The following is a 24,818-nucleotide window of genomic DNA, read 5'->3' as shown; positions in this document are numbered from 1 at the left end:
TATATGGATCTCTTGATAATGATATTTATATGAGAATCTCAAAAGGATTTAAATACTTGAAACATATAAATCAAATTCCTAGAAATTGTATTAAAAAAGTTGCAGAGGTCATTATATGGATTGAAACAATCAGGACAAATGTGATACAACCGCCTGAGTGGATATTTGTTGACAGAAGGATATCAAAATAATCCAATATGTCAGTGTATTTTTATAAAGAAAGCACCAGTCAGGGTTTGTCATTATAACTGTCTATGAAGCATAGACACCGATACAGATACGATTGGATACGGCGATTCGTCAATTTCTAAAAAATTAGAAACAAATACGTATAAGAATACGTCATTTTTAATTTTTTTTTTTCATATGTATAAATTTAACATTAAGAAAGATACTAAATGTAATCTACCAAAACATAAAATACCAAATTAATAACATAAAAATTAATCAACGAAATACATAGTTCTCCATCAAAGTTTTTAGTACAAACCAAATTAGTAACATAAAAATTAACATAAAGACTAGAAAATAGAGAAACTTGAAACACTCAAATCTTAAATCTCCATAACATCATCATCATCAACATCATTATCACTTTCACCACCACCATGATATCCCAAAACATCAGCCTCCAACTCAGGTTCATCTAAAGATAAATTTGCTACTTCTAGCATACCAACATCTTCAAAAGAATCAAAACTATCTATAGCAATGTCCGATGCTTTAGTCTCTCCTCTTGAATATTCTAGAGTACCCCTTGACAAAAGGCGTAGATTGTTGTGAATATATACCAAATCTTCTGCACGTTGAGGTATCAACTTGTTCCTTTTGAGAGAGTTAGTGTGTTCCAATTTCTCTCACAACAGGAAGAGGAAGAAGGTTGCTTGAGTAATTTCAATGCAATTGGTTGAAACAGTGGAGCATAGACACCATGAATGGCCCACCAACTTATAGGATCAATGATACATCTTTGAGCTATAGAATTATGGTCATTGAAATCTCTAGATTTGGTAGAAAAGTTTGCAAACTCTATGTTCACTTTTACACGATCCCCAGGGTCATTAAAATATTTCTTAAAACACTTCATCCTCTCTTGAGATAGTGCCACTCGATTAGGAGACTCTAATAGCCATTCTTCACTATAAATAGAAGTTTTAAAGAACGTTAAAACTCTTATAAAATATAATCTATAAGGTTAGAATATAATATAAACAATATATATATATATATATATATATAAAGATAAACAAGATAGTGTAATTAAATAGCTCAGATTCAAGGAGTGTGCTAAAAAATGAAGTGGAGTATTGTTTTTATTCTAGCGATCAATAAGAATTTTATACACCACGTCATAAAAAGAGGAAAAGTCACTAGATTTAGTTGGTTTCAATCTTTTATGCTTATAAATAGTTGCCTTCACTTTACAATCATTTCATCCCACATATCATACACCAAATGTAGACAGATGCATCTGTATCACAAGCTCTAATCATGTCATAGATAGGTGCAGTGAAGGCAAAAATTAATCACTTTTGTCCCACCATAAGTCATTAAGCACCAAATCCTTCACACGTCTTGCCTTTACCACATCATCTTCTCTATAATTTTCCCATTTATCACTGATGACCATGGCTTGTAAACCATATTTAATAAGTTTAAACCTCTTAAGCATGATGATAATAGATGCAATGCGTATTTGAGCAATAGAAAGCAATTTCAGATATACAAATTCATTAAATATGGCAAGCTACATCGAATGATTCATAATAAAAATTTTCACAAACATGGCTTCACTAGCAATATTAGAGATCCAACTGCACTCCTTATACACAAGTTGGTTGTTTTCAACATTCTTAGCAGCACATATATTCTTCAAAGCAGTTATCACTTCAATCACTTTCTCATGCCCAACTTCATTCATTACTTCTTTAATCAAATTTGCAATGAAATACTTGTCTTTTGTCTCGCCAGAACAATCCACTGACTTTAGAAACATAGGTTATCATTTTAAAATTGCCATAAAATTAATCAAAGGCCTCCTTTATGAGTCACTCCATCCATCACTCACAATACTCATCCCTAGTACGTCATCTATCTCTAATTGAAATTAATAACCACTCAATATTTGTCCTCGACATATTATATCCAAGAGGCAAATATCCTGACAATAAATTATTTGCAACATAAACAAATGCTCCTCTAAAGTGTGAATTTGTCGCTAAATGAAAGGGAAAATTAGCCGAATAAAACATTATGGCAATTAGTGAATGTAACTAGTCTCGTGATGCTTGAATAATTTTTCAATTGCATTGTATCACTACTACTATACTTTTCTTCTCAAAGTGCAATTTGCTTGTAATAGGAGAATTACTGACATTAACACCACCAATTGTTATGACCATTGTTATGACCATAGGAAGTAAGGGAACATTCTTTGGACCTTTTCTTTCTAACCGAGCCTTTACTTCTTCTTCCAATTTTTCATTCTACTCAAAATGGAAGACGTGACTTTTAAACAAGGTCCAATTCATTGACCACTTATCTTCAACAAATGAGCTCTACCCCGTGTATACGCTTCTCTTTGAAATATTACAAAGGTTGCATTGGCAATATAAATATTTTTGAATTTTGGTCACATATTTTCAAAGAGATTTTGTATCATTTTCAGCAATGGAGTTGGATGAGTTTATGGAATGATTTGATGATTGACTTTGGCTCTATAATTTTGGTCACATAAATCTGCAGCCAAAAATGGATTTCATGAATTTGGCAGTGAAGGATCATAATGTAAATAGTGTTTCTCAATCAAATGAGGAAATGTATTAGGCCAAAAGCTATACGGTAAATTATATCATCGAAATTTAATTTTTATAGTTTTAAGTTTTACGCACATCATTTTTATCCTCGGTGATTAGATTTTAAGCAAAGTTAAATAGAAAGTATATCTAATTTCTTTAAGAATATGATACTTTCAAACCGAGAAGAAGTGAAAATGGAAATAAAAATTTTAACTTACTACTGTTAAAAATTAAAATTGAAAACATAAAATCAAAGGAAATGGAAATTTCAAAGATTGAAAATGAAAATTTAAGATTAAAAAGAAATGGCAATCAAAATTTCATAGATTGAAATAAAAACTTAAGTTAAAAACGAATGGAAATCAAAATTTCAGAGATTGAAAAAAACAAAGAAGTTGGAGGAAAATTGAAAGTTCATAGTAAAACTGTTGGGCTATTGGCTACCTGAGGCTGAAATTTCAAGCGTCGACGTCGAACTGAAGAACGAACGAAGCGTCGACGGTCGAAATCTGGTCGACGGTAAATTGAAGAACGAACGAAGAACCAGTTGATTGTTGAAGAACGAAGTGAGAAGAGAAGTCTGAAAAAGTATAGATTCAAAGAATGAGGAAAAGAAATGAGAAGAAGTGTCGTCGGCTGAAGAAGAATAAGTGAAGAACTAAAATTTTAGGGTTTTCTTTTAGTTTTAATTTTTGTTTTTAATTTATTATAGTATTATAATTCAACAACTATATTAATAAAGATATAAAATTAAGTGGGTTATTGGGTTAATGGGCTATTGGGCTTAAAATTTAGCCCAAAATGAATATTTTGAAATTAATAAAAAAATCAAATACTTTATTTCACGTATATGTTACGTATCTGGACGTATCAGTACCAGATACGTATCCGATACCGATTCTCTGAACCTTTTGAAGTATCTGTGCTTCATAGATAACTGTATATGTTGACTATTTAAATATAACTGGAACTCCCGAAGAGCTTTCAAAAACAATATAATATCTTAAGAAATAATTTAAGATGAAAAATCTCGAAAAAACAAAATTTTGCCTTGTTTACAAATTGAGCATTTAACATGTAAGATATTTATTCATCAATCAACTTATATACGAAAAATTTTGAAAATATATTATATGGACAAAGCACATCCATTGAACATTCCAATGAAAGTTCATTCACTAAATGTGAAGAAAGATATATTTCGACCTCAAGATGAGAATGAAGAACTTCTTGATCCTGAAGTACTATATCTTAGTGCAATTTGTGTACTTATGTATCTTCCCAATAATACAAAACCAAATATTGCATTTTCAGTTATTTTTTTTAGCAATATATAGTTATTCTCCAACAAAAAAAACATTGGCACAAAATTAAGCATATACTTTGTTATCTTTGAGGAACGGTCGACATGTGTTTGTTTATTCAAGTAAATCAAAATTTGATCTAGTTGGCTATGCAAACTATGGATATTTATCTGATCTACACAAAACTAGATCTCAAACAGGTTATCTATTCACACGCGGAGGAATTGTTATACCATGGTGATCGTGAAGTAAACTATAACAATCACTTCCTCAAATCATGTTGAAATTTTTGTAATTCACGAAGCTAGTCGAGAATGTGTATGGCTAAGATCAATGATTTAGCACATTTGTGGAACATGTGGTTTGTCTTCTAATAAAATTCTTGCAACGATATTATACAAAGACAACCCAACACGTATATCTAAAATCAAAGGAGGATATATTAAAGGAGATAGAACAAAACATACTTCACCAAAGTTTTTCTATACTCATGATCTTGAAGAAAATGGTGACATTATTATACAAAAAATTTGTTTAAAGGATAACCTGGCAGACTTATTTACAAAATCATTACCAACCACAACATTTGAAAAAATGGTGCACACCATTGGAATGTAGCGACTCAGAGATCTCAAGTGATGTTTCCATGAGGGGAGTAAATATTTAAGAGTATCAGATTATATGAAATATCTACTATTTTTCCTTTATTGGGATTTTTTTCTAGTGGATTTTTTTTCTGGTAAGGTTTTACCAAGGCATATTTTATATATAATTGACATCTAAGGATGAATATTATAAATATGTTAAATTAAGTGTAATGTAGATGACCATTATTAATGTCCATTGGTCATGTGTCACTTATCCATTACCCCATGTTTTATCCATGTATCTCAAGATTATACACTACTAGTATCCATGTAATCCACCTCCTACTTGCCAAATTGCCTATACATAACGATATTTGGTGGACTTTGGAAAACACACATATTGATGATCAATCCAAAAAGATTAGAAAAAGTTGAGAAATTCGTCTTTTGTTGTTTTATTTTTTATTATATTACATTATATTATATTGATATCCGTGTTTCCGTTTCCTTAAATTACAACTTTTTTTAAAAATAGTTTTTCTTGTTAGAATTTAAATTCAAAATTCAAAATTTTTCTAAAAAAATAAAAAACATAATTAAATAAGGGAGAGAAAACATAAATTTAAAAAACAGAGGAAAAAAACAAACGAAATATAGCTTAAAATGCGATTTTTATATATCCCTTCCCCTCCCATTGCTTACACAACCGAAGAAAATAATAATAAAATAAAATAAAAAATTTAAGAAAAATAAAAAAGAATTTGCCACGTGAGGCAATGCACTAAGTATAAATATATATATATATATATATTTAATAGTCATATTCTTTTCTAGTTTGTTTTAGAAAATAAAAGAAGAGCGTGGTTGCATATATTATGGGGCGCACACGCGTGGTCATATTTGGCGAACGCTGGCAGCCGCTGCGTCACTAAACCCACTCAATACTCAACAAACTTTCATCCTCATGGAACAAATCCCAGACTACATTCATTACACTCTCTCCCGCCCGCAAACAAAACTGCTCCTATTCTCAGCCATTATTATTATTATTATTTCCCGATGTCGAACCGCCTTGCTCCGCCGAAATCCACGCCGTTTCCGATTCGATTTTGACCGCCGTCGCCAAATGGGCTGCAAGTACAAGTTTGGTTTGGGATTGATTTGTACGGCGGTTCTTATATGGGTTGCTTCCGCCGAGATTACTCAGGTAAATAATCCTTTAATTTCTCCGTATTTTATTTATTTATTTATTTTTATTAATCGCTATTTTGTTTTGGAAACAAATGGGAATTAAATTAGTGATTTTCTAGACTCTCTCTTCAACATGCATTGACTGATCCATTCGATTTTTTTGCCATAAAAAGAAGCGTATGAATGATGTGGAGCCCATGAAATGACGTCTGTGGAATGTTGAAGGAAAAAAGTATATATATCATAGGGTACACCAAAAAACCAATACAAACTCATCTAATGGTTTGGTTTGATTTTTCCGTATAAAGTTGTACATATTGGTTTGTATTTAAAGAAAACAGAAAAATATTGGTTCAAATCGATTTTTTATTTGAAAAACCAATTAAAATCGATCCAAACCAATATATATATATATAAACCCTAACACTAGTATTTTTTTAGTATTTTAATTATGCACTCCTAACACTAGTATTTTTTTAGTATTTTAATTATTAGAGTGCATATATATTTGATTTTTAGAAAAAAGACCCATTATTATGACGTTAGATATGTTTTTAATGAAAAAAATAAATATGTCAAATTTTAAGATGTAAGTAAAATAATCCTTTAAAAAAAAAAATCATTGCCACATTTTTATTGGTGTGCAGTTGGGTTGTACATCTGTAGTTCATGTTGTACCTACGTTTTTTTTTTTAAAAAAAAATTATATTCAAATTCATATTATTGGTACATTTATTTGTCTCGTCAAAATCACCAATTCACCTAAGGGTATTTTAAATATTTTATGTGTGTACATATTATGTGTGGACGCAAATTGTAATTTGATTCACGAGAAGTAGAAAACGTTCCAGAGTAATTTTGAAATCATTAAAATGATTTTTGTCTAGTTCAAAATCACATCTAAATATGATTTTAATAATTTAATATCATTATTGAAAATCAAGGTGATTCGTCACACAAAATATGAATGTTCCACAAAAAGCTTTGAGAATCACAGAAACAACAAATAAAGTACAAACAACAAACGACACGAATAACACAAAGAGTTTGTACCCAATTCGGTGATATACAACCTTCATATCGGAGCGGTGTGCCAGAAAAAGATAAATTCATTAATATGAAAAGTCAAACGTTTACAATGTTATATTTGTCTGTAAAGTAATGACAATTACAATGACACATGTAGAATCTAACTTATTATTGATCACCTAGGTTCTCCCTAGATGTGAGTCTCCTCCTCGATAGAACTTAGGCTCCTCCTCAATAGAACTTAAACTCCTCCTAAGTATGTGAATATTAATGAAGAATCATTTAGGCTCACCAAGTGTGAGACTCCCTTTCACCAAGGCTTTATCTTCGCACATTCAAATGAAGATCACTCCACTTGATAGACTTAGGCTCCCCTAAGTTTGAGAACTCTTCTTAGCCAACATTGTCTTAGGGATCCCCCTAAGGATGACAATCCATTCTCAATCAATGATGCCTTAGGCTCCCCCTAAGGACAAGGATCTCTTCTCAAGATAGATTCAAACTTCAAGAACCATGATACAACATGCCACACAATACTTGTTTAGACTTCTTGCTTCACAAACTCTATAAACTACCACGCACTTTATCGGTCGGCCAGGATATATAATCTTAGTAAACTCAAAATAGAAGCGACAACCCTACAAAGACAACATCTTACTCTTAAATGGGCACAACCAGAAAAAAAAAACGATCCCATCCAAATTTGGCAAACCATAAACAAGGAAAACATCCCAGCAAAATAAAGTTGTAGAATATTGTAGATAAGGAAAAAAATAATTTGCAGAATCTGAGAAACTAACTGTAGTACATTTTTTGAGACAACTACCATACTAGAACAACAACCACCCCAAACCCTCTTAAACAAATATATCCAATTTAGAACTCCAAGAATTACTATTATTGATCTTATATTTTCAAATGCGATTTTCATACCATCATACTTGATTTTGAATGATTAAAAATGTGTTTTAGAGTGATTTTAACATACACATAAGCACTTTTGGAAGAAAATGTGTAAAATGCATCCCCTACAAGCACTTATCTATCTCGTTTTAGAAATTTTTGAACCACTTTAGGACACCGTAAACTTGCACGTGAAAAAGTCATTCCAAACTGGCACATTAATCTTATATGTATATATATTCTTAGAAATTGGGAAAACTACAACTTTTAACCAATATTTGTGTTTGGTGCAGAGAATCTTCAGTGAATATAAACATCCTTTTGCAATCTCTTATTTAGGGGTATCTCTCATGGTGATATATTTACCAATGGCAGTTGTCAAAGACTTGGTCTGCAGCTTAATAAACCCTCATAATTTACTTGATAATAATGGCTCTGTTATGAGCTCCTCGATTGGACTTGATGGCCCTTTGAGATTTAACGACGTACATTACAATGCGGATGACAGCATGGGACACTCTCTAATAATTAGGGATAAAGATTTGAGTGAAAGGGAAGAGGGACACCCTTTGATTCCTAATTTTGAATCACATCATAAAGTTAGTACATGGGAAGTTATTAAATGCAGCATTTATCTTACACCCTTATGGTTCTCTACAGAGGTACATTTACTTTCTAAACTATTTTAGTTTATGTTGACTTTGCAAATTTTATTGTCTAGTAAATGTTTCTTTGACTCAGATATTGATAATTTTTTCGAAAAATTAAGATCCTGTTTGATAACAATTTTGTTTTTAGTTTTCTGTTTTTGAAATGTATATGCTCGTTTTCTCCTAAATTCCATTCTCACATTTCTTGAAGAAACATGTTGATATATGATAGTAAATGCAAAATGACTTTGACAGAAAATTAAGAATATAAAGATGGTGAAGAAGAAGGAGAACACCAAGTGGTTCAACTCCAAGATTGGAGTCTACATCCACTGTAGTCACTATTTTATTCATCAGCTACTTCACATATCCAAATATTGAAAGATGAAGAGAAATTTCAAAAGTTAAACAAAACTCTTTAAACTTCTCCTCACTCCCAACGCTCCTCTCAACAATGATAAAGAGGAACTTGAACGAAATCCCTAAATACCCAAGAAGATCAATTAAGAATAAAAGACTTCTCTTACCGAAGGAATCCACTCACATGATTGCTCTTCAACACACAGTGACTTGCTTTTCAATTCTGCAACCTTCTTCATACATTCTCGAGGGGAAATGGGCATCATATTTTAAACTGAGAGAAGAGGATCTTCTTCTAACAAAATTTCATTTTCTTCACGTTGGGTACCTCTAGCTGGAAAACGAAAAAAATCTAGAAGCAGATGACAAGCACGTGATCTCTCAAAAATCTTATCCCAAACTTACTTCAGATATTAGCTGGATTTCCAGCTCATAAACCAGCTCATAGTCATATATCCCAGTCAGTAGAAGATGTTACAAGTCAAAACAGATCATGGTAATCAATTTCAACAAAACAATTGATTATTCTTGGTAGAAGATGTTACAAGTCAAAATAGATCATGGCAATCAATTTCAACAAAACAATTGATTATTCTTGGCCAAATTCTAAGACCAAAAACAAGTTTTTGAAAGTTGTTCTTTTTTTATTTGTTGCTTTATCATCTTCTTCCTACGTCCTACCAATGTTTTCAAAACCAAGCCAAGTTTTGAAAACTAAAAAAAATGTTTATTGTTTTGAAATTTAACTTAGAATTCAACTCTTTTACTTAAGATAGATGAAAATTATTATAGAAAATTGATAGGAAACATCACTGGAAAATTGATAGAATTCAAGGGTTTTTTGTACGAATGGCTCTTTTTTGGGGGGGCCAAATGAAAAATGAGTACCTTTTTAAATTGAATGAAAAGTGGTCTTTTGCTTATGTCAACATTCTGTGAATTTACTCATTCGACCCTAAAACTCATTTGCGCACTATGATTTATAAGTTTTCTTGATACTCGATCCTCGATCCTCGATACTCGATACACGATCCTCGATCCTTGATACTTGATCCTCAATACTTGATGCTCAATGCTTGATGCTCTACGCTCGATGCTTTATGTTATATGATCTATGCTATATACTAGCTACATGCTACTCGATCCTCAATCCTTGGTACTTGATACTCGATGCTTCATGCTTGTTGCATTACACTTTATGCTCTATGTTATATGCTCTATGCTATATACTAGCTACATGCTACTCGATCCTCGATACTCTAGGCCCTATGTTGTATGCGCTATGCTCGATTCAAAGAAACGCAAAATAATAATAATAATAATAATAAATAAATAAACACACACACACAAAGAAAGGGGAAAAAAGAAAAAATGCACAAAAAAGAACAAAAGAAAAAAGGAAGAAGAAATGCAGAAAAAAAATATAAAAAAAGAAGAAAAAGGAAAAAAAAAGTTGCAAAACGAAGAAAATTATTCTATTCGGGTAAAGTGGTAATTTTACACAATGATGACATAAGCAGAAGGCCAAATTTCATTGGTTTTGAAAATGATATCCATTTTTCATTTATGCCTTTTATTTTGGGCCATCTATCCCCTTTTCTCTAGAATTCAACTCTTTGGTTTGATTTTTAAAAACATTGGTGGAAATTAAAGTGAATAACCAAACAAAGAAACTTACATGTGAAAGTAGTGTTTATTAGTTTAATTTTTAAAAACCAAATGATTATGAAACGAGGCTTAAAATTTATACCAAATAATGTGATTGTATATGAATGTCTACTGAGGTCTTCGTTGATCATTGATTGTTAATTCTAGGATCTCGTGTTGCTGCAATAACGTCGTTTGTTTGAGACTTTTGCAGTACTTCTCGAACTCGGCCCTGGCAAATACGAGCGTTGCAACTGCAACCATCTTGAATTCCACATCAGGCCTTTTTGCCCTTCTGTTTGGAGCTCTTTTTGGACAAGAATCCATTACCATTTCCAAGGTGGTTGCTGTTTTCATTAGTATGGCTGGGGTTATCATGACAACCTTGGGAAAAACTTGGGCAACGAATGAGTTCCTAATCATTTCTGAGTAAGGTTTTTCTATTAATTACCATAGTTAATGTTCTTCATTTCATATGCAAGATGAAGTTATCGCATATTGCTTTCTCTTGGCCAAGAGCTCGTGAGCCCTTCGAGTTATACACGTGCGCGCGCACACACACACACAACATATTGGACCCCATCTAGGTCCCACGAGGAGATTTCCATGTGCTCCATCACCAGCTCGATGAGGCTTTCTGATGTGGCTTATTCTTATTGGTTTATTTCTCTTCTATTTAATCGGTAAATCGATTTAACTAAAAAAAATTGAGCGAATTTAATTCCTTATCATCTTTTTATGCATTGCCCTTTTACATCTCGTTACTGGAATATCATTTTTGAAGCTTTTGGGTGGCTCAATCCTTGTTCTAACAATATCTTTGACCTTCTTTCGGGTCATACTTTTGGTGGTTCTAAGAAGATGCTTTGGTGGGCTTTATACGAGCCTTCTTTTGGACTCTTTGGAGTGAGCATAATGGACGTCTTTTTAGGGGTTCTTTCTCCTCTCGTGATCAGTTTTTGGATTTGGTTCTTTCTACTCTTTTTAAATAAGCACCTCTTGCTCTTTTCAGTTTATATTATTTAATCTCAAATTGGCAAATTTTGTTGGGATTTCTCCTTCACTTCATTCATCAATAAAATGTTTCATATTAAAAGAACCCATCAAAGCTGCCCCTTGAGATTGAGCTTGAGCTTGAGTTTTACACTTCACATTGTTTCTATATTGATTAGTTGGAGTTGACAAAGTCCAAATTGAAATAAGAAGATGACCAATTTAACATGGTTGTAACTTACTATATTTTCTTCCTTTTTTTTCGGTAAGGTCGAGAGGGCAAACCATCACAGGGGACGTTTTTGGTCTTCTTTCGGCTGCAATCTATGGATTATTTACTGGTATGGAATTCTAACTAGCAACTGTTTTGTTGGTGATTCAAATGTTTTACTTCATCATAATAATTAAATTGTGTGATTGGTTTATAGTGCTGCTCAAGAAATCAGCTGGATCAGAAGGAGACAAGATTGATGTACAAAAATTCTTTGGATATGTTGGTCTCTTTACCATATTGGGTCTCTGGTGGCTTGGTAAGTGGATCAATAATATTTAGTTAATGATAATTTGTTCTTCTTGATTGAACAAATTTTTTAGGTTTAGACAGAACAGAAGTATTTGACAATGATTGGAAAAAAATTAAGCACCTCATTTGGCAAAGTTTATACTGTCTTTGATAATTGAACTGTTCTTATACTAGTAAAGTCACTCGTTGCAGTGTGGCCTTTAACTGCTGTGGGCATTGAACCTCCTCTCAAGTTTCCTCCCTCGAAATCCATCTCCGAAATCTTGCTTTTGAATGGCTTCATCGGGAGCGTTCTGTCGGATTACTTTTGGTATGTCGAGAATAATGTATATGTTTGGCCCGTTAGATAACAATTTCGTTTATAGTTTTTTTCCCATGAAAAGTTAGATTTTTGCCTTTTGAAATATCTAAAAAAGAAACTGGATAACATGCAATTTCTTTTGCATATTATTCAGCCATTGATAATAGTTACCTTTTTGGCAACTTATTGAGGCTTTGTTCTATTTCATTCAAAATTCATGGAGAGAATTTGTTCATATTATACTTGGCAGGGCCCTCTCTGTGATTTGGACTTCTCCATTAGTTGCTACCTTGGGCATGTCATTGACAATTCCCCTTGCTATGCTGGCAGACGTTGTATTACACGGTCGTCGCTACTCCGCCCTCTACATCCTCGGTTGCATTCAGGTAAACCCTCATTCGGTTTTACAACTTATAAAGCAAATCCTATCCTATTCAAGCAAGGTTGTCATTAACTCAATTAAATTCTGAACGTGATATCTATTTAGTCTGTACAATTATTTTATTCCGTTGGCTTAGGTTGGAGTTCCATCTCAAAATCATTTTTGGATCAAATCCCAATTTTTTTTTATGCATGAAATTTACAACAAAAAAGGGATCCAATGTGGGATTTCAACATGGTGTCTCTTTGGGTTTGTCATTCTTAAATTGGATCTCAATTTTTGTTTTTGACCTAGTACTTTTTTTGGCTTCATGGACTTTGATACTATATTTTAGATGACATGGATGTTCTATATAATTCGGAGATTTATTCCTCTTAAAAAAAAGATTTGACAAAATTATGTAATATATCTTAATAAATCATGCCACCTCATGTAAATTCAAAGAAAGTAGAGTATGGAATTTGTATTCGAGTATTCCAATACGGGGTGGTACGGGACAAATTATGTAATTATACTTCTGTTTTTCTATGATGGGAACTGATCTTAGCTCTGTTTTATCCTTTCCATTCAGGTATTTGCTGGATTTTTCATAGTGAATTTTTCAGACAAGTTGTCTACTTAGGGCAACCAGCTAGATTGACTTCAGAATCCTCTGAAGAAGAAGAAGAAGATGGTGTACATTGATTTGGTACACAGACATGAAAAAGGCTAGAGGCTACTTTGAAGGATGAGATGTGTTAAATGTAACTGCCTTTTTTAACTGTACAAATGTAAATATTAACTGTCTGTTTGGATTGGAGATATTATGGATTGCATATAGTATATGCCAGGTGTAGATATTAAATATTTGAGAGTTAAAAAAAACATTTAGATATAAATATCTGTTTGGATATGTATAATAATATTATTATATTTGAGAGTGGAATGTTTTATGCTTGATTATAGATTTGGTTGAGTCAAGTGTGGTTGGGGAATTAAAAAATTATAAATTTGGTTGTTGGTGAAAATTAATTTAAATTATTAGATTTAATTGCAGTGTATAAATTTTTTTCCCAGAAAAAAAAAACATTAAAAGATTTGGATTAGATAATAAATAAATAATAAATTAAAGTAATTAAATTAATTTTTTTTTCAAAGGTATTGTAATTAAAGTGTGGGATAGTGAATCAGATCACGAGGTTGATAGTATGAACATTATGTCAGTTGAGTTTAGCCAATTAAATTAAATTGTGTAATTTCTTTTTTGTGGCTGAGAAGGATAATAAAATTAATTGTATAGTTTATAGGATGTTTTTAGGGTTGTTTTTAAATATAGAAAAATAAATCAAAATATTTACGAAATATAGTAATATTTTAGAACTATCAATGACAGAGGGTGATAGACAGACTTCTATTCGTGTCTATGCTGATAGACACTAATAGCAGCTTCTATAATTGATAGTTCTAAAATTTTGCTATATTTTACAAATATTTTAAACAGTTTTACTATTTAAAATAATTTCTCATTTTCATTATTAAATAATAATCATTGGTGTTTTAAAAATAGGCACTTATGAAATTAATATAGTTTTTTATAACCTTCTCATAACCTAGACTTTACATCTTATAAGGCCAATATTGAGATGTCAACGTTGGCATTTCAATTTTTATTGATGTATTGATAAAATATCCAAATGGACAGACATTTGTAGTAATTAATGATTAGGTTTTTATGATTTATGAACAAACTTGATCCTCAATCACTTTGTCGATTTACACGTATAAAAAAAATTATTAACTCTTAATTGTATTTTTTACAATATAGACTAAACTCGTTACAAAATATAAAGTAGAAATATAAAATTGATACTCGTTAAAGCTTAGGGCTTAAATTGTTAAATTTTAGAAGTACGTAATCTAAATTGTTGCAAATTTAAAAATACATAGACCATATCATTACAAACTAAAGTTTATGAACTAAATTATTGTTTCAATTTTCAAAATAATTCTTAACCTATTGCTTCCAGAAAAACGAAAAAGTTGCTTAATGCTAAGTTTGGAGTCTGGTTTCCATTTGGTTCTTAGTTTCATATTGTTACAATTTAGTAATTAAATTTGAATTTGATTTTAATTTATTTCTTAGGTTTCAAAATATTGTTATTTTACTTTTGAGATTTGAGTTGTGTTTCAATTTGGTCTATAGGTTTCAAAATTTATACTTTTGATATTAATTTTTTTTCATTAAATACTCAATAATCAATATTGATTTTTTCATTAAATGTTAATGTATATTAATTAATTAAAAAGAACTACAAGAATTATGATTAATTAAGCTTCAATAGTTTTTCATCATTGTTAAGTATTAAATTTTCACTTTATAATTATTTTAAATAAATCAATAAACATTGAGGACAAAGATTGAAGTGAGTATTTTAAATAAAACTCAAACCACAATGATAAAATTATAAATTTAAAATTTTAGAAACTAAATTGAAATCAAATTTAAAATCTAAGAACACCTGTAATATTTTGAAAATTAGCATGGAAATAGAAATTAGTCTCAATCTTTGTAAAAAAAAAATTAAATTAAAATTAAAAATTAAAAAACTTTTGATCCCTGAACTTTCATGAAAGTAACGATTTAATCTTCAAACTTTGGTTTATAATGATTTAGTCTTTATACTTTCAATCCGGTAATAATTTAGTCAATGAACTTTAGTATGTAATAATTCAGTCTTTATACTTTAAAATTTGTAACAATTTAGTTTAAAAAAATTCATGATAAATAGATGCCAAATTTTATTATTTTATGATGTAGACTTTATATTTAATAAAAATATTGAGTTTCTAATTAGTTTATCAATTTATTTAAGTAAGAAAGCTCGGTAAATTTTCATACTATAATTAAAAAAACAAATTAAAAAAATTAGGTTTGATTACAATTTCCTTTTTAGTTTTGGTTTTGGAAAATTAAAAAGATATTAATCTGGTTGAAATCTCCGGACCATACTATGAGCCTTCAAAAGGATCTGAATCTTAAACACAGTAAACGACTAAGCGAATTATTAACTCCAACTCCACCGTCGGAAAATCAGAAAAACAGTATTCTGAATGGAAAAGGGCAAAGGTTTGATGGTGGACGGCCGGCGATGGGCCGTCGATTTCTCCGATAATTCTTCGTCCAGTTCGACTCGCGATATTCCTGATCCTCCCGGTTTTAGTCGTGCTTCTCAAGATCAGGACGATTCCACTCTCAGCCGCCAAAAGAAGGATGCCGAATCCAATTGGAAAGCACAGGTTTTACTCGAAATTCTATTATTTTGGTCGATTAGGGTTTCTTTCCCTACTCGGATGTTATTTTGAGATCGTTCGTACTTAATTTTTCAAGCATCTCGCTGGTTTGTAGTTCTTAGACGGGATTAGCGAGTTTTAGAGCTTAGAAATAATCGATTACCTTTTTAGAGGAGGAGTAAATGAGATTGCTTAATAGTGGAAGCTTTGCGCTCTTCTGTGATCCTGCTGGGTTTTTGTTTATTTTTTTGAATTTATTGTTTATAGGGTCGACAAGAATTTTGTTGTGAAATGAAATGTAGCGATCTAACTTTAAAATTTATGAGCAGAAAGCTTGGGAAGTGGCCCAGGCGCCTTTGAAGAATTTGTTCATGATGGGCTTCATGATGTGGATGGCTGGAAGCACTGTTCATTTATTTAGCATTGGTATCACATTTTCAGCTCTTTGGCAGCCCATAAGCGCCCTGCAAGGGGTTGGAAAGGGTAGGATTAATATCCATTCTCTATGCTAAATTCTTCTTCTTCTTTTTGTGTGTGTATGTTAAGTTTAGCATGGTGTTGTCTAGTCTTTTTCGTTCTCTCTATAAACATACTTTACCTAAAATACACACCACACATTCCGACACTCGGTTGCTTTTTCCATCTTCATCGTTGATTGTACTTCTTCTGTTCTGGTTTGCATTAAGCTAGCTTGTAATCTCTGAATGTCTCAGCTTCCTCCTCCCCACTTAGCATACTTTACCTACAATACACACCAAACGTTCGGTTGTTTTTTGCATCTTTATAGTTGACTTTTGTACTTCTTCTGCTCTGATTTGCTATTAAGCTGGCTTGTGATCTCTGAATGACCCAGTTTCATTCTCCCCACTTGATTCTATGCAAAGAGGCTCATTAGGAGCATAATCATATTCCTTGATTTGTTTTTTGGTGGTCTCTTGAGTTTGGGTTGGACCCTTTTCTTCCTTTCTTTCTTTCTTTTCTTCTTCCTTTTTTTTTTTTTAAAAAATATAAATCTAAGTAGTACTTTCATCCTTATTTGTTCTCAATAATGTTTCTTTTTGGAAAAAGAAAGAACTAGGGGTAACTCAAGGACACAAACATATCTAGTTCAATTAAGGTTGTAATTAGGTAGTGCTCTTTTAATATCTTCCTTTCCTAGTGGACTTCTAATACGTAGAACTAAGTTCTGATTGTTATGTTTGTAGAATGGTGTTAAAAATAAAAGAGTAGGGAAGAGAATAACAACACAGTTACGTGGAAACTCTAGTACAGGGAGAAAAACCACGGTGGAGACTGATTTTTATTATTAATTCTGATACACAAAGTACAAGAGAATAGGCCAAATAAATAGACTAGTGGGAAGCCCTAGGGTACATATAATTACTAAAATACCTCTAGGGTTACAAGCTGTTTTTCAACATTCTCCCTCAAGTTAGAGCGTAAATATCAATAAGACCCAACTTGCTGATACAGTAATCAAGGCTTTGTCTCAGTAACCCTTTTGTGAGCACATCTGCAATTTGTTGATTTGAGGGAACATAAAGAATGCATATACTTCCGTTGTCAAGTCTCTCCTTGATGAAGTGCCGGTCGATCTCAACGTGTTTTGTTCTGTCATGCTGAACAAGATTATTTGCAATACTTATTGCTGCCTTATTATCACAGAACAGTTTCATTGGGAGCTCATTGTCTTGATGAAGATCTGATAACACTTTCATCAACCAGATTTCTTCACATATCCCTAAACTCATGGCCCCGATACTCAGCTTTTGCACTACTTTTGACCACAACTCCCTGTTTCTTGCTCCTCTAGGTCACCAGATTACCCCAAACAAATGTGTAATTCCTAGATGTTGATTTTCTATCAACAACAGACCCTGCCCAATCAGAATCAGTGTAGGCTTCAATGCAATGTTTATCAGACTTTTTGAACATTAACCTTTTACCTGGTGTACTTTTCAGATATCGTAGGATGCGCTCAACAACTGTCATGTGTTCCTTATAAGGGGTCTGCATAAACTGACTGACAACACTCATTGCATATGAAATATCGGGTCTTGTATGAGAGAAGTATATCAATTTCCCAACTAACCGCTGATACCTTTCTTTATTGACCGAGACACTGTTACTAGTATTGCTAAGCTTTGAATTATATTCAACCGAGGTGTCAGCAGGTTTGCACCCAGTCATTCCTGTTTCCGTTAGGAGATCAACCGTGTATTTCCGTTGGGACACTGAGATTCCATCCCTTGACCGGGCTACTTCCATTTTGAGAAAGTATCTTAACTTCCCAAAGTCTTTAATTTCAAATTCTTTGGCCATCTTTGCTTTGAGTTTCACAGTTTCATCATCATCATCACTGGAGAGCACAATATCGTCAACGTATACAATGAGAACTGCTACCTTCCCTGAAGTTGACTTCTTTGTAAAAAGTGTGTGATCTGTGTGCCCTTGGGTGTACCCTTGTCCTTTGACAAAGGTGGCAAATCTGTCAAACCAGGCTCTCGGAGACTGTTTCAACCCATATAGCGACTTTCTCAGCCGGTAGACCCGCTGTTTGAACTGATCTTCAAATTGGGAGGAGGATTCATGTAGACTTCCTCCTCAAGTTCTCCATTGAGAAAGGCATTCTTTACATCCAGTTGATGTAGAGGCCGATCTTTGTTAACTGCAACTGATAGCAATACTCGGATAGTATTGAGTTTAGCTACGAGAGAGAATGTCTCGGAGTAATTTTGAGTAAACCCTTTGGCAACTAACCTGGCCTTGTACTGATCAACAGTCCCATCTGACTTGTACTTTATAGTGAAAACCCATTTGCATCCAACTGTCTTGTGCCCTTTGGGTAGGATCACCTGGTCCCATGTTCCATTTTTCTCCAGGGCCCTCATCTCCTCCATAACAGCAGCTTTCCAAACTTTAGTTCCCATTGCTTCCTGTATGTTACTCGGTATCACCCCTATATCTAAACTAGTGGTAAAGGCCCTAAATTCAGATGACAGGTTACTGTATGTCATGTAACTATGCATAAGGTATCTTGTACATGACCGAATACCTTTCCTCAGGGCTATTGGAAGATCAAGAGGAGCATCATACTCCTTCAGACTGTCAGAATTTCCACTATGATCACCAGTTTCCTCAGTTTGGGTTTCATCTTCAGAAATCACCACCTTTTCACCATTATCTCTAGTATCAATCACATTTTCTAGAGTTGTGTCTGAATCGTCATTCACTGTCGTCTTCCTATCTGCTATAGTGGTGCTGTCAGCACCTTTTCCTCCTTTTTCCTATCTACACTCGTTAGTCTCAGTACAAGTATCAATCTCATTAATTTCAGGAATACATGTACCTGATGTTGTGTCTGACTCATGGACCGGAGCCAGAGATGCATCACCCCTGAGATTCTTCCTATAGTATGTTATCCATGGGACTTGATTGGTAGGGAGGATAGGACCGACATGTTCGGGAATAGGAGATGAGTCCAAGGGAACGGTATATGTGGACCAGTTAGTCTCTTCACTAGAGGTCTCCCCCTGAAGATGGCTAATAGGGAAGAAGGGCTGATCCTCAAGGAAGGTGATATCCATGGAAACAAAATATTTGCGAGAGGATGGGTGGTAACATTTATACCCACGCTGATGGAGTGGATACTCGACAAAGACACATTTTTTAGCACGGGGGGTAAATTTCGTGTGGTTTGGACCATGAGAGTGAACAAAGGCAACACAGCCAAAAACTCGAAGTGGTACATCAGAGACTAAATGAGTAGTAGGGTAGGACTCTTTCAAACAGTCTAATGGATTTTGAAAATTGAGGACTCGGGAAGGCATTCGGTTGATTAAGTGAGCAGCAGTAAGGATGACATCACTCCATAGGTAAGACGGGAGTGATGTGGATAGCATTAAGGACTTGGCAACTTCTACCAAATGACGATTTTTCCTCTCGGCTACCCCATTTTGCTGGGGAGTGTAGGCACACGAACTCTGGTGGATAATCCCTTTGGATGCAAGGAACTCCTGGAAGGAAGTGTTAAAGAATTCCCGCCCATTGTCACTTCTCAAAATACCAATCCTGGCATTAAACTGGGTTTCCATAGTGGCATAAAATTACTGAAATACAGATAACACCTCGGACTTATCAGTGAGAAGAAAGACCCAAGTAAGTCGAGTGTGGTCATCTATAAAAGTGACAAACCAGCGTTTCCTTGTGGAGGTTGTGGTTGGTGAGGGACCCCAAACACCACTGTGGATTAAGGTGAAGGGTTTGGATGGTTATAAGGCTGGGAGTGGAAGGAGACACAACTCTGTTTGGCACGAATACACACTTCACACTTTAAAGAAATATTAATATTGCGAAATAAATGCGGAAATAAGTATTTCATGTATTGAAAGTTTGGATGTCCTAAGCGGTAATGCCATAACAGAAAATCATTCTCAGAGTTAGAAAAATTTAAGGAGACAAGGCTAGTCCTATAATCATTCCTAGAGGAAGCATCATCAGTCCGGAAGTAGAGTCCCTTATCGTGTCGGGCAGTGCCAATCGTCGTCCTTGAGCTTAGATCCTGAAATAAAACAGAGTCGGGTGAAAATACTGCCTAACAATTCAGATCTTTTGTAATCTTACTGATGGATAACAAATTATATGAAATTTTAGGAACATGCAAAATATCTCGGAAAACCAAACCCTCAAACGGAGATAAATGCCCTTTTCCTGCAATAGGTGCGAACGACCCATTTGCAATCCTAATTCATTCGTTACTAGCACTTGGATAATATGAGAGAAACTGATCAGAGGTACCGGTAAGATGATTCGTCGCCCTTGAGTCAACAATCTAAGGTTTTTTTACCGTTAAAACTAATAAGACCAAAAGACTGTATATTGCCTGACTGGGCGATGGTACTGATTCCAACCGTACTCAGGTTGGTCGTACTGTCTGCTGATGGAAACCCAAGTAGGATATTTGTAGTGGGTAAAATAGGGAAAGAATTTACCGGATTTTTAGAGTATACTGGTATGTTGGCCGAGAAATCTGGTTGAGGATTTTTGCCAAGAGCCGTTTCTAAATTTAAAATCGGCATTCGGAGATAAGCCAATCGTTGTCTCACATCATTTGGGTATTGGGTCGAACCACAACCGGCTGGAAACGGGGTAGCCACTAACGGCTGGAAGGAGATCGCCGGCTGGAAGGCAGTCGCCGGTTGGAGGGAGGTCACCGGCTGTAAGGGGTTTGCCGGCATTCAGGAAGACCCTAGCTGGCTTGACTGCTCGAAGTGGTCGCCGGCTCGTTGTTGGTCGAATGAACTAGGGCTAGGCGCGACTCCTCGTAGGTTGGATGGATCGGCGCGGAAGGACCGACCGGCGCGAAGGACTGTGACGGTGCAGAACTTTCTTGTCTCTCCGGCACGAAGGGGCTGTGACGACGCGCGAAGGGCTGTAACGGATCTGGCGCAGGACGACCCATAGCTTGAAACGGCCAGATTTGTTCCTGTCTTCCCGTCGACAATACATCTGGCCTCGACCGGTGCGGCTTGCGGTGACCCACGGCTCGAATCGACCGAAAACGTACCTGTCCGTCCGTCGAGGACTCGTCTGGATTCGCTCGGTGCTTCTGTTTGGTGCGGCGGCTCCCACTGACGCCGGTTCTCCGTTGACTGTCGTACAGAAATCAACTTCGGCAGGGCTGCTTGAAAACACTCCTTTACGGCCGCTTGAATAGCAGTCTTCATGTGAAAACTCGAAGTTCTATCAGCAGAAGATGATTGTGGTTGGTTCTCTTCCATAACGGCTAGGGTTTCGTCGCCTAGCTTTGATACCATCTTAAAAATAAAAGAGTAGGGAAGAGAATAACACCACAGTTACATGGAAACCTTGGTACAGGGAGAAAAACCACGATAGAGACTGATTTTTATTATTAATTCTGATACACAAAGTACAAGAGAATAGACCAAATAAATAGACTAGTGGGAAGTCCTAGGGTACATATAATTTCTAAAATACCCCTAGGGTTACAAGCGGTTTTTCAACAAATGGTTATATAAGATATAAACTTTTGAAACATGCAAGGAAAAATTATATTGTTTTGGGATGTTAATGATTTGATTTTAGTGGTTTATCATATTGTTGCCTGTTGGTATTGATATTTCTTTTCCCTGCAGTCTTTGAGCCTTACAAGGACAGTAAAGTAGATCTTCTTGGACCTAAGTTGCTGTTTATTGCCCTCAACCTCGGAGGTTTAGCATTAGGTGTTTGGAAGGTGAGTTTTCTAATTATTGTTTGTTTTATTTCTCATAATCCCTAATAAGTTCTGAACGTCTCTTTAGTATTTTCTGATCACTGCTCATTTTTCCTTCGTCTCAAATGTGACTCTTGCAGCTTAACACTTTGGGGCTTCTGCCAACACATATATCAGACTGGGTTTCGTCTCTACCACCTGCTCAGGTCAGTATCTTACTCCTATGTTAATATGATTACTTCTTTGTGGAGGCATGTGTTGTCGTGTGCATATCACCTGATTTCTTAAATGACATGTGAAATTTGTTATCTTGTTGTTCAATGATTGTTTTCATCTCTACCACCCGCTCAGGTCAGTATCTTACTCCTATGTTAATATGATTACTTCTTTGTGGAGGCATGTGTTGTCGTGTGCATATCACCTGATATCTTAAATGACACGTGAAATTTGTTTTCTTGTTGTTCAATGATTGTTTCGTCTCTACCACCTGCTCAGGTCAGTATCTTACTCCTATGTTAATATGATTACTTCTTTGTGGAGGCATGTGTTATCGTGTGTATATCACCTGATTTCTTAAATGACATGTGAAATTTGTTTTCTTCTTGTCCAATGATTGAAATAACTTAATACAATGCAACTCATATTGTAAGTGGAAGAGTGGCAGAGTGGCCTCTGATTCGTAATATATATACACACCATGGCAACTCATGGTCTCCATGTTTCAATAACTTCTGGTTCTAAATACTGTGTTTGAGCTAGTCATGGTAGTTAAATACAGTGTTATGATGCAAGTTCCCCATGCTTTCATTTCTGTTAGGAAGCAAGTTCTATTCTTTTTTGGGATAAGAGGAAGCAACATCTATTGTTAATAATCAAGAAGTAATATTTTTTTAATTGGTTCGGTTGATTGGATTTCAAGCCATCTATTTGGTATACTCTTTCAAGTAGAGTTGAATCGTTTCTAATGTGGAATTATTTACGATTGGCTGTGGAAAGGTTAGTTGTAATTAGCTTGATTGCAGGCTGTTATCTAGTTAAGTTGTTTGGATGGGAGAAAATAGAAGGGAAGAATAAGGTATGAGAAAAGCGAACCAAAATATATCTAAATTGGTCGACGCATTATCACCTTGACCAAAAGGTCAGAGGTTCAAATCCCACCCCTTGAATTTTGAACTCAAAATAAGGGATGAGAGAAGTTGTGAGCAAGAATCATACTTCTTTATACCTCTCTATTCCTATGATTATGATAACTATAATCTTCAAATACGGATTGATGTCACCTAACATTTCATAGGATCTAGAGGGTTCGTTTTATTTAAACATTGTTTCAATTGGATCAGAGTTCTTCCCTGTTGTCATTTATAGTTATTCTGATTGTATTTATCAAATGTTAACATGCAATGAATATGCTCCCATCTCTTTAAAATCACATTTTTGGGAAAAGACTCCTTCATGTTTGGGAGTGATTCTAAAATTGTTAAAATCACTTTTGTTATTTCAAAATCATTCAAAATTGCTTTTAATAATCTAAATTCAATTTTAATAGTATGTAAGATGCATTTAAAAGTGTAAAATTAAACATTGAATTGATTTTGAGTGATTAAAAACATGTTTAAGAATGATTTTAAACACAACAAAAGTGATTTTAATCATTACAGAATCACTCCCGAACATGTCATGGACACAATTGAGATGTGCTTGTTTACAAAAGTATAGTAACTTGTCATGCCTATTATTTATTGAACTTTTGGTCATTGCCAGCACTTTGGAACTTATTCTCTAGGATATTAGTCCTTCAATCCCCTGTACCATTGTTAAAGATTCATCGTCTTCTTTCTCAGGAAGTTGAATTTTCCGGTGGTGGCTTTTGTCTTCGCTAAGATGCATGCACGCACAACTCCACTTTGTCCGCTGGCGACAGTGAAAAGAATAGAGGAAATCATGGAAGCTGCTTGTCGATGATCGATCTTCACGGGCGGATTGCTTGTGTTGTGCATGAACGTGATTACGACTCTTTATATTATGCCTGGATGGATTGTGCTTGATCAAGAACAATGTTAGAGATGTGCTGAGGGCACAGCTATTATTTATGGTACTCAGTTTTCTTAAAAAAATTAGTTCATGCTAGTAAAATATTACTGACTGGTAAAACCATCCCATATGGAATATGGTTTAACATATTTTGATTTTTTTAATTCTCTTTTGCATTATTTATGAACAAATGAATCCCTAAAAAATAATGGTAGTCGAATGCATATCAATCTTATAATTGTTTTAATTAATATTTTTCACATTTCAATGCTAAATAGAGACTAAATAAATGTTTAGTTATTGTATTATTAACTTCAAAATAAGAGGTTCAAATTTCTCATTTCACATGTTGTCAAAAAAATAAATAAACTGTCTAGAGTATTTAGATACGGGCACATAATAGTTTAAATTTATAATTTAAGTTTTATATTTTCATGAAATAGTATGATTTGTAGTCTATAATTTATACATGATATATTGTCTCCTTTTATTATATTTAGGGTAATACAGTTGTACCTAAGTTTATACTCCATTTTTTCATATTAAAAAAAATTAAATATTTAAAAACTTAATTGTCATGTGGTAATTTTTCATTGAATGTAGCAAGTACAGTATAA

General features: G+C 34.0%; 2 protein-coding genes, 1 long non-coding RNA gene and 1 pseudogene across 4 annotated transcripts; 2 read left to right on the top strand and 2 right to left on the bottom strand.

Annotated features, from left to right (window-relative positions):
* Window positions 1-406: 406 nt before the first annotated feature.
* On the bottom strand, window positions 407-1,630 carry LOC150034139 (uncharacterized; annotated as a pseudogene). The gene is made up of 2 exons (XR_016531741.1): window positions 1,542-1,630; window positions 407-1,139 (listed from the first exon to the last, which is right to left on the bottom strand). The product of XR_016531741.1 is annotated as an uncharacterized LOC150034139 (transcript).
* A 74-nt stretch (window positions 1,631-1,704) lies between these two features.
* LOC120086586 (uncharacterized) lies at window positions 1,705-3,488 on the bottom strand. Its single transcript, XR_005484265.2, has 2 exons — window positions 3,243-3,488; window positions 1,705-2,739 (listed from the first exon to the last, which is right to left on the bottom strand). It is a non-coding gene; the product is annotated as an uncharacterized LOC120086586 (long non-coding RNA).
* Window positions 3,489-5,571: 2,083 nt separating this feature from the next.
* On the top strand, window positions 5,572-13,593 carry LOC120086820 (putative vacuolar membrane protein YML018C). The gene is made up of 8 exons (XM_039043624.2): window positions 5,572-5,896; window positions 8,106-8,474; window positions 10,684-10,898; window positions 11,733-11,803; window positions 11,891-11,992; window positions 12,178-12,295; window positions 12,537-12,672; window positions 13,240-13,593. Exons 1-8 carry the CDS (start codon window positions 5,654-5,656, stop codon window positions 13,288-13,290), a joined length of 1,305 nt encoding a protein of 434 aa, XP_038899552.1. The 5' UTR covers window positions 5,572-5,653; the 3' UTR covers window positions 13,291-13,593.
* Window positions 13,594-15,632: 2,039 nt separating this feature from the next.
* Window positions 15,633-24,365, top strand: LOC120086514 (ER membrane protein complex subunit-like protein). The gene is made up of 5 exons (XM_039043201.2): window positions 15,633-15,944; window positions 16,268-16,421; window positions 22,094-22,191; window positions 22,311-22,376; window positions 24,012-24,365. The coding sequence occupies exons 1-5, from the start codon at window positions 15,759-15,761 to the stop codon at window positions 24,048-24,050; spliced, it is 543 nt and encodes a 180-aa protein (XP_038899129.1). The 5' UTR covers window positions 15,633-15,758; the 3' UTR covers window positions 24,051-24,365.
* The last annotated feature ends 453 nt before the right edge of the window (window positions 24,366-24,818 follow it).

This window comes from Benincasa hispida, chromosome 9 (assembly GCF_027475165.1).
Source record: "Benincasa hispida cultivar pf3 chromosome 9, pf3_genome.v1.1, whole genome shotgun sequence".
In the NCBI taxonomy this organism is placed as follows: domain Eukaryota; kingdom Viridiplantae; phylum Streptophyta; class Magnoliopsida; order Cucurbitales; family Cucurbitaceae; genus Benincasa; species Benincasa hispida.
Note: the sequence above shows the minus strand (reverse complement) of the source record. Positions and strands in the feature narration are given on the sequence as shown.